Source organism: Phytophthora parasitica (assembly GCF_000247585.1).
Source record: "Phytophthora parasitica INRA-310 unplaced genomic scaffold supercont2.6, whole genome shotgun sequence".
In the NCBI taxonomy this organism is placed as follows: domain Eukaryota; phylum Oomycota; class Peronosporomycetes; order Peronosporales; family Peronosporaceae; genus Phytophthora; species Phytophthora nicotianae.
The window spans coordinates 861,403-874,033 of record NW_008648992.1 but is presented as its reverse complement, the minus strand read 5'-3'; the positions used below and the strand labels follow the sequence as shown (position 1 = coordinate 874,033).

Genomic DNA, 12,631 nt, shown 5'->3' with positions numbered 1-12,631 from the left:
GGATCTTCTGCGAGATGATAGGGATCATAGTTCCGGCCGCGGACACGACGAAAATGATGAAGATGGAGCCAATATGTAGCCCCATGTCGTACTCATTGTCCCCATCGAGAGTGACGCACCCACAGCATGTTTCTTCGGCCATTGTGCTGAATTATAGAGAGCGAAAATTACAGTCGATGCTGGTGGTGTGGACGCTGGAGAGCAAATGCAGGAATGATGACCGCGGCTTCTGTAGCGGCCAGTGGGTTCGTATCTACCGGCCCGGCGCAGAGAGAGCCGTAGAGTGGTTGGCGAAGGACCAAACGTGTCACAACCACACCAAAGTCGGCGCCGCCGTCGGATAAACCTTTGCAAATTTGCACATCGTGGAGGGATCAAGTTCTCCTGGCGCACGGTCAGGGCACCAGGGACGGTTTCCATTGGCTGTCTAGCGCGCCGCCGTCGGACAAGTTGAGTTTTCCTACCTTCTTTTTCCCCGGATTTCCATTCAAGCGTCAAGCAAACGGTCCAAATCAACGCTGGTTGATGAGGCAGGCCACACCGTGCGGCGCACGGTTGGTTGCTGGCCATCAACAAGCAAAGCGCAAGTCTCACTTGAGGCTTTGCAGGCCGTGCTCAGCACGAATCTGGACGTCAAGCAACGGGGTCGTTATTAATCGGCGTCACTGCGATTAACCAAAGCTGCAATACTGTTGGTGGGCTAGTCACCTACAAGAGAGCCTTGGATTACACTAGGGCAGGTTAACCTCAGTTCAGCATTGAACGCATGCTTCTTCCTCCAGCGGAAGACCTCCGCACAAACGCCATGAATCTCCAGCCTCCCTTGCCATTCCTACACCCCCACCTCTGAAACGAACTGCGGGACAATTCATTATTCATTATGGACTCAATTCCGTTGAGATGCACTGACACTCTGCAGCTGGAATAGGCGGCAATACTGGATGCATATTTGAGCACGTCTTACACCCCGGAGAAGGAGCCCTGCTTATTCAGCAGTCAAATGCCGGCAGTGTTTCGGGCAGCATCCGCTAGCAGTGCTAGCATAGCACTGTTCCATCGTCGTGTGGACGGCCGAAGAGATCATTCGCGATTTTTTCAACCCATTCATATGGTAAGAGCAACTTGCTCTTATTAGCGTTCTTTTTTGAACTTCTTCAGCTTGTAAAGGAAAAGCTAAAGTAAGAGCACATGCTCTTAAAGTGATCTGTCTCGGTACTTCGATTTGGCGCCAAAACACAGATATGCACAAACATTTCTTTTGTGCAATGGACCGCAGTAGATTGGACACGGAGCGTCGGCTGCGCGCCATGGAAGCAGCATTCGCTCGTGAGCGGCAACAGCGCGATCTACTTGAGAAGAAGTACGCGCGTTTGAAGCGGCGCTATGTGCGGCTGGAGCGCTCACATAACCGCCTCCTGATGGATTCGAATGGGGTGCGTCATTTCTCCAAATATTGACGTAGTTTATTACTTGAAATGCTGATGAGTTTCTGCTATCCGCTGTCGTAAAAAGAGCGATAATGGCGGTCAAACGTCCACTTCACAATCCGACACGTCACAGAGTGTCGAGTCCACGCCGAACTCGCGGACATCATCGGTAAGTCTGTTCTCTATCCATCGCTATTGATACAAGGCTACGTAGGATTTAACCCCCAATAATATGCTCAGTTTTCGGTGATAGACCTCACAAGTCCCCGTCCTCGCTCCAGCTCCGCAATGACAAGCAACAACGATCCACAAAACAGCGTGTCGAGAAGCTTGCGGAGCTATGCGCTGGATGACATCTGCGCTGAAAGCCCGACTTCGTCTCTCGGGTCTCCACAACTATCGACAAGGGAATCACACAATAGTGACGATCAGGAGGAGAAGGAAAATACGCTAGAGAACTGGCGAACCAACTCTGAAAGGACGTACTCGACGCCTTCGTCACGAAGGCGACTGCACTTGGATTTCACTCTGCCTTCCAGCTTTACCGATTCAAACCAAGCAATATCGAGTCCGTCGCGACGGATGCAGCGCCATGGACTACACTTAGACCAATCGACCACTTCACACAGTTCTCCACAATCGACTCACTCCATGACACTGCACAGTGGGGAGCCCCGTACCCGCACTCGACCGCGTCTTGGCTTTCACCATCATTCACCAGAACGAACTGCTGCGCGTGCGTATGGATACGAGCTCGAACAGGAACTGGAGCCTCGTACGCATCATCATGATAGATATGGCTGGGCGTCTGATCCATCCCCGGCACCGTCTCCTGTGGCGGCAGCGACAAACTCATCGCCGGTGCCACCGACAATCCCTTCTCCCGCACCACGACCCAGGGCTGAGAGCGACGAGGAGGCTTCGCTTGCTTTGGCACGTTATCTCCAGCAACAAGAGGTAAGACGCAACTCAATGTCAGCTCTAACACGCGCTAGAATCTCAGTTCAAGTTTGTTTCTACTTGCAGAATATTGCCGCATTCGAAGAGTATGAGGCACGTCTACTCCGAGAATCGGTTCAGCAAGAATACAACCAGCAAGCTCATTTGTCTAACAACTTGCTATTATCGGGATTGGAGGGTCAGCAGCGCAATATCGACCCGGATAATATGTCCTATGAAGAACTCTTGAGGCTTGGAGAGGAAGTCGGGGACGTGAAAAAGGAAAGGTGGCGGCAAATGGCTGTTCGAGTGCTGTCAAGTCTCCCAACCCATAAATGGACACATGGCCACGGTGACGATACGTACGTTGCATCTTTTCAGTCCATTGGTTTTTGACTCTTGCCAACCACTATTCGTGAAATTGTTGATGTATACTTGCAGTTGTATCATCTGCCAGTACAATTTTGTACCGAATGACCGAGCGATGACACTTCCGTGTGCTCACGTGTTTCACGAAGGTAAGGTGCAGTTTTTCGCGTTGGACTGGTGCTTTTGTTTTATCAGCTCTTATGTGTGTTTGTGATGGGGTAGATTGCGTTGGTGGCTGGATTCGTGAAAACAACAGTTGTCCTCTATGCAAACGGGAAATCACTTCGATGTAGGGATTTTTTTGTAGGGATGAATGCAGATATTTTGCACAAATACATTCAAACTCTGAGCACTACAGTGTCGACAAGGTAGTCCTTCAATGTTGAAAGCGGAACCGATCGAACGATGCTATCGGTGCTGCTACGGTAGTTTCTTTTGAGGAACGGACAATCGTTTCTATTCCAGCAGGCTGCTCGTCAATTGTGCTCATGGTCGCTTTGGTGTCGATGTCATCCTCTGCTTTCAAACTTTCCGGTGGGTCATCGGGGTCGTCGATATGTTCAGACGCGTCTGTCGACTCAAGCTGCGAGTTGGAAAGTGTACTCGGAATCCTCGTAGGTTCATCCGCTTTGCGGTTCCTGGAAAATGCGAGAAGTTCAATTCGACTAGAAAGAGGGATGCGCGGTTTTCCACTACGAAAGCCTGGACCAATGCTCTTTCTTTTCTTCAGCCTATGCTGTTGGAGCATCGAGCCAGCGCGCATCATTCTTGAAAACGCTGTTTCTTTCGTAGGTATTTGGGGGCTGGGTATCGTCTCCTGAGCATTTGGCGCTTGGTTCTCCTTCAAAATCCCATTATCTCCCACAGTCGGTAGCACACGGACCTTATCGCTTAGCGGATCAAACGAGATGTTTCTTGCCACATCGAATCCGCGTGGCTCTTGGCTTTGAAACGTAGTTGACGAGTCCAGCGTACGCGGCGCGCTCTTCTTTACGCATTCGTCCGGTGGTGACATCTTCTTGGGGTTTATACCGAAAAACCGACTTGTCACGAGTGGACTCTTCGTGGCGGGTTTCGGAGCCGAATCGGAAGCCTCGCTTTGCGTGTTTTTCTCATCGGGTGATGCAGCATTCGAAGCCCACTTGTCCATAAATGACGGAGGAAGTTTTCTTTTCGTGGGGGTTGGCTTCGTTCGAGGAGCGTTGAATACTGCAGCTGCTGCAGACTCTGAGGCGTGGAAGAATGAAGTGATCGCTACTTTCGGTTTCGGAGTGGGTGCTACCTTACGTGACGGTTGCATCGATTTAGTGGTGTTTGGTTGGATTGAGTTGCGAGGAGGCAGTAATGCTTTGGCTGGGAATGGCATCATGGTAATAGGATCCATATATCCATCAGCAATTGCCTTTGCAGCGTCACTAGGAAGCATGGGCCCTACAAAGTCCATTGCTGGGTCAGTTTCCAGTAAATCCGCAGGAATCGGTGTTAGTGGAACCAGTTCCTGTCAGATATGCGATCGTGACAACGGGTTAGCACACGGCACCGAGATCCAATTGAACTGTTGAGCTTTACATGCTTACAAACCTTTTTCGTGGGGCAATACACTCGCTGATGCCGAAACGTCAGTACTGCCTTCCTAAAGTCTTCTTCATAGGTTGCGGGGACTCGGACTTTTCCTTCAAGACGCAATGCTCGAATGATCTGAAAGAAAACGAAGTTAGGATACAGAAGACAACTTGGTTTGCAATATTTCCCTGATGCACCTTCGTAAAGGAGCCGTGCTGTTTCATCGCAGTATAAGCCTTTTTCAGACCAAAGCCTGGAATGCTTGGCAAGTAATCACATCCTGAAAAAATACACATTTCAAGGAACTATATCCTCAAGGTTAGATATAACTAGCTTCCCAATACCACAATAACAAACTATCGTACCATTTGCTCTGTGAACATGTGGAAGCTCATCCCTTTGTTCTTCTTGAGGTTCGCTGTCTGGATTTCCTGTGCAACATTGTCGCGGTCCATTTTAAATAGCACAGTTTGGCAGCCGAAAGGAAGGCAATCCGAGTCTTCGGTGATCACACCGTCCGCGAGTCTGTTCTTCACCAAATACGCGAGTTGAGCGTCTGCTTCGTACGGAGCCACCACATAAGCCACGTTGTGTGCTTTCAGATGCTGATTGAGGCGACACCGGTGCAGAAAATCACAGCAAAATCAGCATTTTTTGCGCAAAGAAGAATCACTGAGCACAGCTCACCTGGATGACTCGATGAGCCATGTAAGGAGACACGTCTGCAGCTCGAATGAAGCACTTGCGAGCCTCACCGAATCGCTTGTTGTTGTAGTGCTGGATGCCGAGTTCTCGGTTCTTCTGTCTCGACTTGCGTCGTTCCTCCTCCGTCCCCTTCTTCATGGGGAGAGGGCCTCCGTCGAACACAACGTAAGGAGTCACACCGTTGTGGAGCAACGCAGTGATCCGATCCATGAAATACGTTACATATCTGCATATTAAAACCCAATCGTGTTAATGCCGCGAACTGTAAAAAGCTACTATCCTTCAGGCTCACGCACTTATCGGTCTCCTGTCCAAGGCATATTTCTTGACTGCACGAGTAGATGGCACGGTGGAGCCTGCGTGTGAGATATTAATTTAAGTTAGAAGAATCTGAATGGATTGAAATATCGAGATTAACCGCGTACCAGCAGTAGCCGTCGATGGCGAGCGTACGGCCCTTGTACTCCTCGATGTTTTTGGTTTCGGTGATGCTCTTGAGCACCGGCAGGAGGCCCGATATCCCCATGACGACACCGTCCCGTACCTCCTCTTCCCTGCTGGAAGGGCGACAGAAATTTGGCGCCAAAAGTTTGCAACTTGTTAAATAACCAGCGTACAAAATGTAAAATAAAATCAAACGAATTTAACGTTAGTTTGAAAAAGTTGCAGTTTTTCGCTGGTCGAATGCAACTCCATGAAGATCGGCGGCGACGTGCCACCGTTCTTCGGTGTCAACGCGGCGCTGGCTGCGTGTTTGTACCTCGTGGACGTCGGACTTAATTCTTCCATTGAGTATGGAGATCTGCCGGGTCAAGACGTATTGGACAACAGTAGCGACTCAATTGTCTCGTTGTGAGTGGGCTGGAAGCTGCCTATACATTGTTGTCTAATATTTGATGTCGTGTTGGGACGACTGCAACAGTGTGCAGGTTTTGCTCCAGATTGCAGCTCTCATCAACCTTCTCATGCTACTAGGCGGCACCTTTCTATTCCGCAGTGGTCTTTTCGGCATGCTTTATTCCCATTTTCGTCTCGTTCTGCTGGTGCATCCGCTGTATATCTGTCTGACCATTATCCTGGGCATTGTTCGAATGGTATGCAGTATCAACCTCCTGTGTGCTTTGTATCTGGTAGTTGTCATGTGTGTTACGCCTATATAGAACTTACTTTCGTTGGGAAATGCTCACGCGGATATCTGGGACGTCCAAGGCTACGCAGCTTTGTCCGGCATCCACAAGATAGGTAGGACTACCATTGTTGAAATGAGTCTAGATAGCGTGAAATTCAGAGTACTTGGATGTCAACTACAGGAGCTCTGTGCTATTATGCCTGCAGTATCTACGCCGTCGAGAAGCTTCGAAACCGCAAGTATTACAGTCCCGAATACTGGATGCGAAAATGAACGCAAGCAAACTTGTTTTTATGAAGTGCAGAGTACACGAAATCGATATCAATCAGTAAACTACAGTGGTTTACTTACATCACAGCTTAGAGCGGACGCTGCAGCTTTGCCTGACTCCATTCCATGTCAGGCTCATTCTCACGCGCAGTTAGGATTTCGTAGCCTGTCTCCGTCACGAGGAACGTGTGCTCGAACTGCGCCGAGCGCAATCCATCTCTTGTCACTGAGGTCCATTCATCAGGCCACGTTTGGTCACGCCACGTGCCGACATTGATCATCGGTTCAATAGTGAAGACCATTCCGGGCTTCATGATGCCAACGGCCTTGTTTTTAGCATAGTGAGGGATGTCCGGGATGCCGTGCATGTGCGTTCCAACACCGTGGCCACAGTATGACTTCACAACCGAGAACCCCTCGGCGGTGGCAACCGCTGAGATATGCTTGCCCAGCTCACGGAACATCGTGCCGGGGCGAATGATCTTGGCTGCCGCAGCCAGACTCTCGAATGTTGTCTTCACCAGGTGTACACCTTCTTCATCAACAGTGCCGACGAGGAATGTTTCGTTCAAGTCTCCGTGATAGCCATTCTTATACACCGTCACATCGAGGTTGACGATATCTCCGTCCTCAAAAGGACGGGAGTCCGGGATGCCGTGGCAAATAACCTCGTTAATCGAGATGCAGACCGACTTGGGGAAGTGATAGTAGTTGAGTGGCGATGGATAGCAGCCGCGTTCAATGCAGGCTTGATGCACGATCTTGTCGATCTCATCTCCGGTGACGCCAGGACGCAGTGCCTTACCTGCGATGTCTAGTACCTCACGGCCGAGACGGCAGGCCTCGCGGATGCCCTTGATCTGCTCGGGAGTGTACACTGGGATGATGTTGCTTTCACGTCGAGCACGCTGTTCCGCTTCGGGGATGCCCGTCTCAGCGTAGTCGGGGTGGTTGACGGTCTCAGGGACCTTGACCGTCTCCGAGACCTTACCAGGCCGCAGCTTGCCCGTGAACTCGTAGCCGTCAAAGGGCGATGCGTTCTCAGCGCGGGCCTGTTCTGCTGCTATGGCCTGTGTAAACATCTTGTGCAGCGCCTTGTGCGAAGACCAGTAACCCTTGAAGCACTCCTGCGAGCAAAATGTGCTCATGGCCGGCGGAATGCCCAGCTTCTTGCATGTCGGACATATGAGCGAGCCGCTCTTGGCACACGTCGGGGTCACACACGAAGCGCCTCCTGTCATCCTGTCTGCTGCCGCTCCAATCTGCGAATGAATGGTTGCCTGGCGCACGGTGCGACGAGGAAGGGATCGAGGTATCTGTGACGTGTGCGAGCGGTGTTTCCTTGTTGCAGAAGCATACGTGTAGCCATCTCTTCCATTAAATCCGAAGTAGGGCTGGGGCGCGAAATTTTCGTACTTAAGTCAACAGCCTCTTCAACATGCTCCTTCGCAACGGCTTCGAATCGCAAAAATGCAAAAATAAACATTTATCTTGTTCACTTCGACAGCATAGATTTCCGTTCTGATCGACAGCCGTCGAGCACGACCTATCAGGATCTCTTGACTATTGTAGAGCCCATCTCAGCTGACCTCAGCGACCATATTTCAGCCAATATCCCGAGAAATATGAGCTAGTCGTGAGGGCACCACAATATCAACCTGCCGACACTCAAGCTATGGATGAATATCATTAAATCTCCAAATTCGCTATAACTCATTATTCATCTTTTTGACCAATCAAATGTGTTCTTTATCAAAATTGGTTATACTAGCGAATGAATGATCACTGTCCACTTTATTTCATCCAATCAGAGACGTATTGCGATTGTGAAGGACGCATATCCACACCTCCGACATATCGCGTCGGAGGTGTCTCCGAGATATTGACATTCTGTTACAGTTCCTCTATCATCCGCATATTTCACGAATAACAACCGATCTCTGAGTCCTCCGACTAGCCATGAGTCCTAGCGACCTTGCGCCTGCCAACACGAAGCGTGCCCGCGAAGGTGCGGCAAAAGAGTTCCTGAAAATCCTGAAAGAGGAAGACGTGAGCTGGGACTACCTGGAGATATGCGTGCAGCGAGAAAGCGCTCCTCTCATTCTCGAAGCCGTAGTGGACAAGTTCGGCACGCACCTGGACTTAAAGTAAAGTCGCAATGGACAACTTATAGCTCGACACACGGTGATGCAGTACTACCGCCAGGCTAAGAACTGGCTGCTTGATCAGTTCCCTCAGCATCGCGCAGCGGTGGAGAAGAATCTACTGAGGAAGGGTCAAGTGCTGGAGCGACACTGCATGAAGCAGAAGTCTGGCTCGTCCGTCAACAAGGCGTCGGCCTACACGAAAAGGCCCTAAAGCAGATGACTGAGTATCAGTATTCAACTGCTGTTACTGCCGCTGACTACCAGGATGCTGCTCTCCTGTGTTTGCTTTGATACCTGTTTGGACGTGCTTCGGACTTAACGATTCTTCGCAAGGCAAACCTTTCAATTGGCTCTGGCGACATCTTCTTCGTTCGCTTCATCCGTGTCAAGAATCCGAAGAACAAGGCCTATCGCTCTTTCCCGGATGATGACTTTTCCACCTGACCACTACTCGTCATTGCTCTTGCGTAAATCACCCATTTCCAGCAGTCTCCGACAGTGTCGCTCCTAAGCCAACTCCCTGAGCAGCAGTTCACGCCTCATTCTTCAATTAAGCCGGAAATGCCATTACTCGACTTGATCAACCATCAGAAGCTGTAGCCCAACCGGAGGTTTTTGGAAAGAAATCGAGTGTCAACCCACTACCCGGTATTCACAGCTACGTGAATCGTGTCCTTGATCGAGTCGTCGCTAATGCTGGGGTGGCGGAGAAATTGACGTCGCATTCGTTACGCCGTGACGGGGCACAGCACGCTAACGGAGCAGGCATGCGCGTCCAATGGATCTTCGATAGAGGAGCGTGGAACATGTCAGCGACGAACAAGGCCTTCAATTACGTCTTCAACACTCCGACAGAGGACCACAAAATCGGACGCGTGTTGAGCAGCCGTGATGCCGAGCAGCCCGTCCATCTGCTAGCGCTAGACATCTTTGACTCCGATACGCAAGCAAAGATTCGAATTGTTGCGTCGTCGCTATTTTGGTCTTCGTCGAGTCTGGAAATGCCAGCATACAACATCAACGCACGAGTTCTCGATACTCTCATGGTATATCTGCTACTCCACTACCGGCATTGAAGCGTGTGAATGCAAACGGCCTTGCTGTTCAACGGATCGAAGCTTGCGCCTTGGAAAAAGCCATCAGCGTGAGCGAGCTACTGGCGTGGTCGTCGCATCTCGTCTGCAAACCAAGCACCACAGTAAATGCACACAACAGTGACGACGCTAAATATCGCAAAACATCAACTATTGCGTCGCCAAGCGGTTTTGATTGAGCAGTTAATCCAAGGCAACCAAAACCTTGACACGCGGCTAGCTATGATGGAGGCCAAAGTCTACAACAAACATGAACCAGCACCACCAGCGCAAGCCCCAAGTGAGGATACAAGCAACGTACCACCAGCAAAGCTACGACGTACCTTTACAGCTTCAAGCTTGAAAGATACCTGGTTTGCGTGGTATACGCAAGCACCTCGTGTGTGGAAGTCAACCAACAAACTGACGAAGCACACACGATCCACGTCCAAGCTGGCCGTCGCATTCATGAAGCTCTTCATCCCAACGGCTTCACCCTGAACGAGAAGGCCGCACAGTACGCAGACCAAGTGTTGGGGGTCGGAAAAGAAGCTGAGGCAGAGCTACTATCCTTTCTTCAACAACACGAAATCGCCGCCCATGAAGCTCAAAACTTCTTGAAGTCTATGCGCGAGCTACACAAGAGCGGTCATCTCAACGACCGCATCCACCGTTATCAACAACTTCAAGCTACAGCCCGCGTCGTGGACCCAGTACCCGCACATACTAACAACACCATTGATATAGTCAGCGCACCGCAATTACCAAAATTTACCGTTGCTTTGTACACCAAATCATTCCAGTCCCTTAGTTGCTTTGTTGGACGTCTGCTCACTCTGCAATTTCCTTCTCCCCCGACATGCCGTTAAAGCCCTCCAAGAACGCCATCAGCTCGGCGAAGGGGTTCAAGACTCTCTGCATGGCTGCTAGCAAGAAGCACAAGATCTGGATTAGTGATGAAGCAATCAGGTACCTCCGCCTTACCATGAACATTGTTGTCGCCTCCGCAAGCTTGCTACCGGAAGCTATCGACGTGATCTGCGCTGCCCTCGCAGGACAAAAGAAGCGGCGAGCGAGTCTTGGCGACGTACCCGAGTGGCTGGTTGCACCTCCTCCTGGTGATGAGGAGGATGGCGGCGAAAACATCGACGGCGAGAAACAGCACCACGTGCGCAAGCGCGGTGGAACTGGAAGCGTGTTAACGGCAAGATGTATTACATGGTGAACTGGGAGCCAACCTGGGAGCCTGGCGTGCACATCCATCCATCTGTTGTCGCTGCCTTCGAAGAGGAGCGCCGCCTTCTTGTCCGCAAGAAGTTCTTCGATGATGGGGCTGTGGAGGACAACTCACTGAACGACACGGAAGAATAAGACCAGTAAGGGAAAAAATAAACCAGGTAAACACAGAGTGTACTGCGTCTTTAGCAGTCTGTTGCTAGAGCAGCGCCGTCGTGCACAAAGCTTAACCTCCGTTAGGAACAACAGAGTAAACATCGTAACAGAGAACAAGGACACAAATTTGAGATCTACGTCGAGCACCAAGCTTAACATCTTTTCAGAACAGCAAGGTTAACCTCAACGCAAGCTAACACACCTCGCACAGCGAGCAGAGGCGGTCGCACGTAACACATGTATACAACATACAACATACAGGTCGCCACCGCCTGTGCCTTGCCGGGGAAAACAAGAATGGTGCTTGCGCTGGCTTTGCGGTGTTACCAGCGACGAAAACCTTGTTGTCGAGTTTGTACCCACGTCTGTCGTGTCGTGTAGTCCACTGAAGAGTAATTACGTGTAAAATTCTCGTTAAAGGCTGAATTTTGGAGCGGGCCCTCATTGCTGAATTTGCCATGATGTGTGAATATGCCCCATGACCTCTAGAAAATACATATTTACGTTTTGTGCTGTTTTCTCGGCCCACACGCCTGGGATTCCGGCTATAGTGCTGCTACAAATCAGATTTGTTTTTAGCTGATTCTGGACTTACAGATTTTTTTAGCCCCCCCCCCCCCCCCAAGCATCAACACTACGAACAGATAATGTACATACAGTCTACACATAACTGTCCTTTTTTTTGCGGTCGGAGGCTGTCGGAGGTCGGATACTTTTTGGTATGGCAACGATTTAGGATCCTTTTCCATTTCTACCCACCGCAAAAACTATTTAGCGAAATGATAGCGAATTACTACAGTAACTTCATTGCAAGTTTTGTTTCTTGTCTTTGTTGACAGATCGCATTTTCTTATCCACAACCACAAAGTCAGCCAGCATAGATGTTTTGAGCGAATTCTGCAATATACTATGTAGTACATGATATGGTGTCCTGTTTCTGGCATTTGAGTTACCAGCCTCACCCAAAGTGAAAGTGTGACTTCTGGCCGCTGCTTCAGTAGGTTAGCTGCAGCTCACAAAGGCTGCAATTTTTAAAAAAAGCATTATCTATGTCGATTAGATCACCACCGCCTTAACAGAACGCCACGCGTTTTCTAAATAGATCACCATCAATTCGGCGCTACAGGGAGAGCCCCCTGATATCGATGCTTCTATATTCGACATTGTGTATTGTAGGCAGCAGCTTTATTTCCGAATCGTTATTGTTAAATTCCGGTATACCCCCCACCCACCCAAGAAAGTTTTCTGGTACCCGTACCCGAAAACCCTGTGATCTGGTCATAAGGTAAGGACTACGCTGACGATCGGCTAAGATCCGGTACGAAGGGCAACTGGACGATGAAGATCACCAAAGAAGAGCAGGTGCCTAGCTAAGATGGGAGATTTAGTGGTTGTAAAGGTAGAGACAGTTGGTGAATAGAATCTAACTACAAATCAGACTCGAATTTGCACTGTGTTATACAAGTGCCTTCCTGCCCTTAAGATCTGGAACGATATTGGCCGTGGAAGCTCAGTGAAGGTGGGAATAGTAGACCTAGCGTCGGTTGTGATACCTGGATATTATATTGTCCGGATCATACCACCTAGTGAACTTTCCCTTACAAGTGAAGACAAAGA

General features: G+C 49.9%; 4 protein-coding genes across 8 annotated transcripts; 2 read left to right on the top strand and 2 right to left on the bottom strand.

The window, feature by feature from the left end:
* Nucleotides 1-365: 365 nt before the first annotated feature.
* PPTG_03979 (hypothetical protein) lies at nucleotides 366-3,091 on the top strand. Of its 4 annotated transcripts, XM_008897784.1 has the most exons (6): nucleotides 366-1,433; nucleotides 1,513-1,596; nucleotides 1,668-2,384; nucleotides 2,454-2,728; nucleotides 2,808-2,884; nucleotides 2,958-3,091. In XM_008897784.1, exons 1-6 carry the CDS (start codon nucleotides 1,242-1,244, stop codon nucleotides 3,026-3,028), a joined length of 1,416 nt encoding a protein of 471 aa, XP_008896032.1. In that variant the 5' UTR covers nucleotides 366-1,241; the 3' UTR covers nucleotides 3,029-3,091. The 4 variants fall into 4 exon arrangements, with proteins under 4 accessions (XP_008896032.1, XP_008896035.1, XP_008896034.1 ...); XM_008897787.1 differs by having other exon boundaries at nucleotides 2,808-3,091; XM_008897786.1 differs by having other exon boundaries at nucleotides 1,513-2,384.
* Nucleotides 3,092-3,111: 20 nt separating this feature from the next.
* Nucleotides 3,112-5,529, bottom strand: PPTG_03978 (hypothetical protein; the record flags this gene model as incomplete). The annotated part of the gene is made up of 7 exons (XM_008897783.1): nucleotides 3,112-4,233; nucleotides 4,317-4,433; nucleotides 4,496-4,603; nucleotides 4,664-4,903; nucleotides 4,986-5,229; nucleotides 5,300-5,359; nucleotides 5,429-5,529. The coding sequence occupies 7 exons, from the start codon at nucleotides 5,527-5,529 to the stop codon at nucleotides 3,112-3,114; spliced, it is 1,992 nt and encodes a 663-aa protein (XP_008896031.1).
* Nucleotides 5,530-5,659: 130 nt separating this feature from the next.
* PPTG_03977 lies at nucleotides 5,660-6,682 on the top strand. 2 transcript variants are annotated; one of them, XM_008897781.1, is made up of 4 exons: nucleotides 5,660-5,855; nucleotides 5,926-6,097; nucleotides 6,164-6,245; nucleotides 6,314-6,682. In XM_008897781.1, the coding sequence occupies exons 1-4, from the start codon at nucleotides 5,698-5,700 to the stop codon at nucleotides 6,403-6,405; spliced, it is 504 nt and encodes a 167-aa protein (XP_008896029.1). In that variant the 5' UTR covers nucleotides 5,660-5,697; the 3' UTR covers nucleotides 6,406-6,682. The 2 variants fall into 2 exon arrangements, with proteins under 2 accessions (XP_008896029.1, XP_008896030.1); XM_008897782.1 differs by having other exon boundaries at nucleotides 5,926-6,245.
* Nucleotides 6,492-7,643, bottom strand: PPTG_03976 (methionine aminopeptidase, type I; the record flags this gene model as incomplete). Its single annotated transcript, XM_008897780.1, has 1 exon — nucleotides 6,492-7,643. One exon carries the CDS (start codon nucleotides 7,641-7,643, stop codon nucleotides 6,492-6,494), a length of 1,152 nt encoding a protein of 383 aa, XP_008896028.1.
* Between the last annotated feature and the right edge of the window lie 4,988 nt (nucleotides 7,644-12,631).

What these genes read in the sequence shown, in the direction of transcription:
- PPTG_03979 (XM_008897784.1), top strand. Translation starts at nt 1,242, where the DNA reads ATGCACAAACATTTCTTTTGTGCAATGGACCGCAGTAGATTGGACACG. An exon ending in GTTATCTCCAGCAACAAGAG is followed by an intron (nt 2,385 to 2,453) that starts GTAAGACGCAAC and finishes TTCTACTTGCAG; the next exon opens with AATATTGCCGCATTCGAAGA. An exon ending in TGCTCACGTGTTTCACGAAG is followed by an intron (nt 2,885 to 2,957) that starts GTAAGGTGCAGT and finishes GTGATGGGGTAG; the next exon opens with ATTGCGTTGGTGGCTGGATT.
- PPTG_03977 (XM_008897781.1), top strand. Translation starts at nt 5,698, where the DNA reads ATGAAGATCGGCGGCGACGTGCCACCGTTCTTCGGTGTCAACGCGGCG. An exon ending in AGCGACTCAATTGTCTCGTT is followed by an intron (nt 5,856 to 5,925) that starts GTGAGTGGGCTG and finishes CGACTGCAACAG; the next exon opens with TGTGCAGGTTTTGCTCCAGA. An exon ending in GTCCGGCATCCACAAGATAG is followed by an intron (nt 6,246 to 6,313) that starts GTAGGACTACCA and finishes TGTCAACTACAG; the next exon opens with GAGCTCTGTGCTATTATGCC.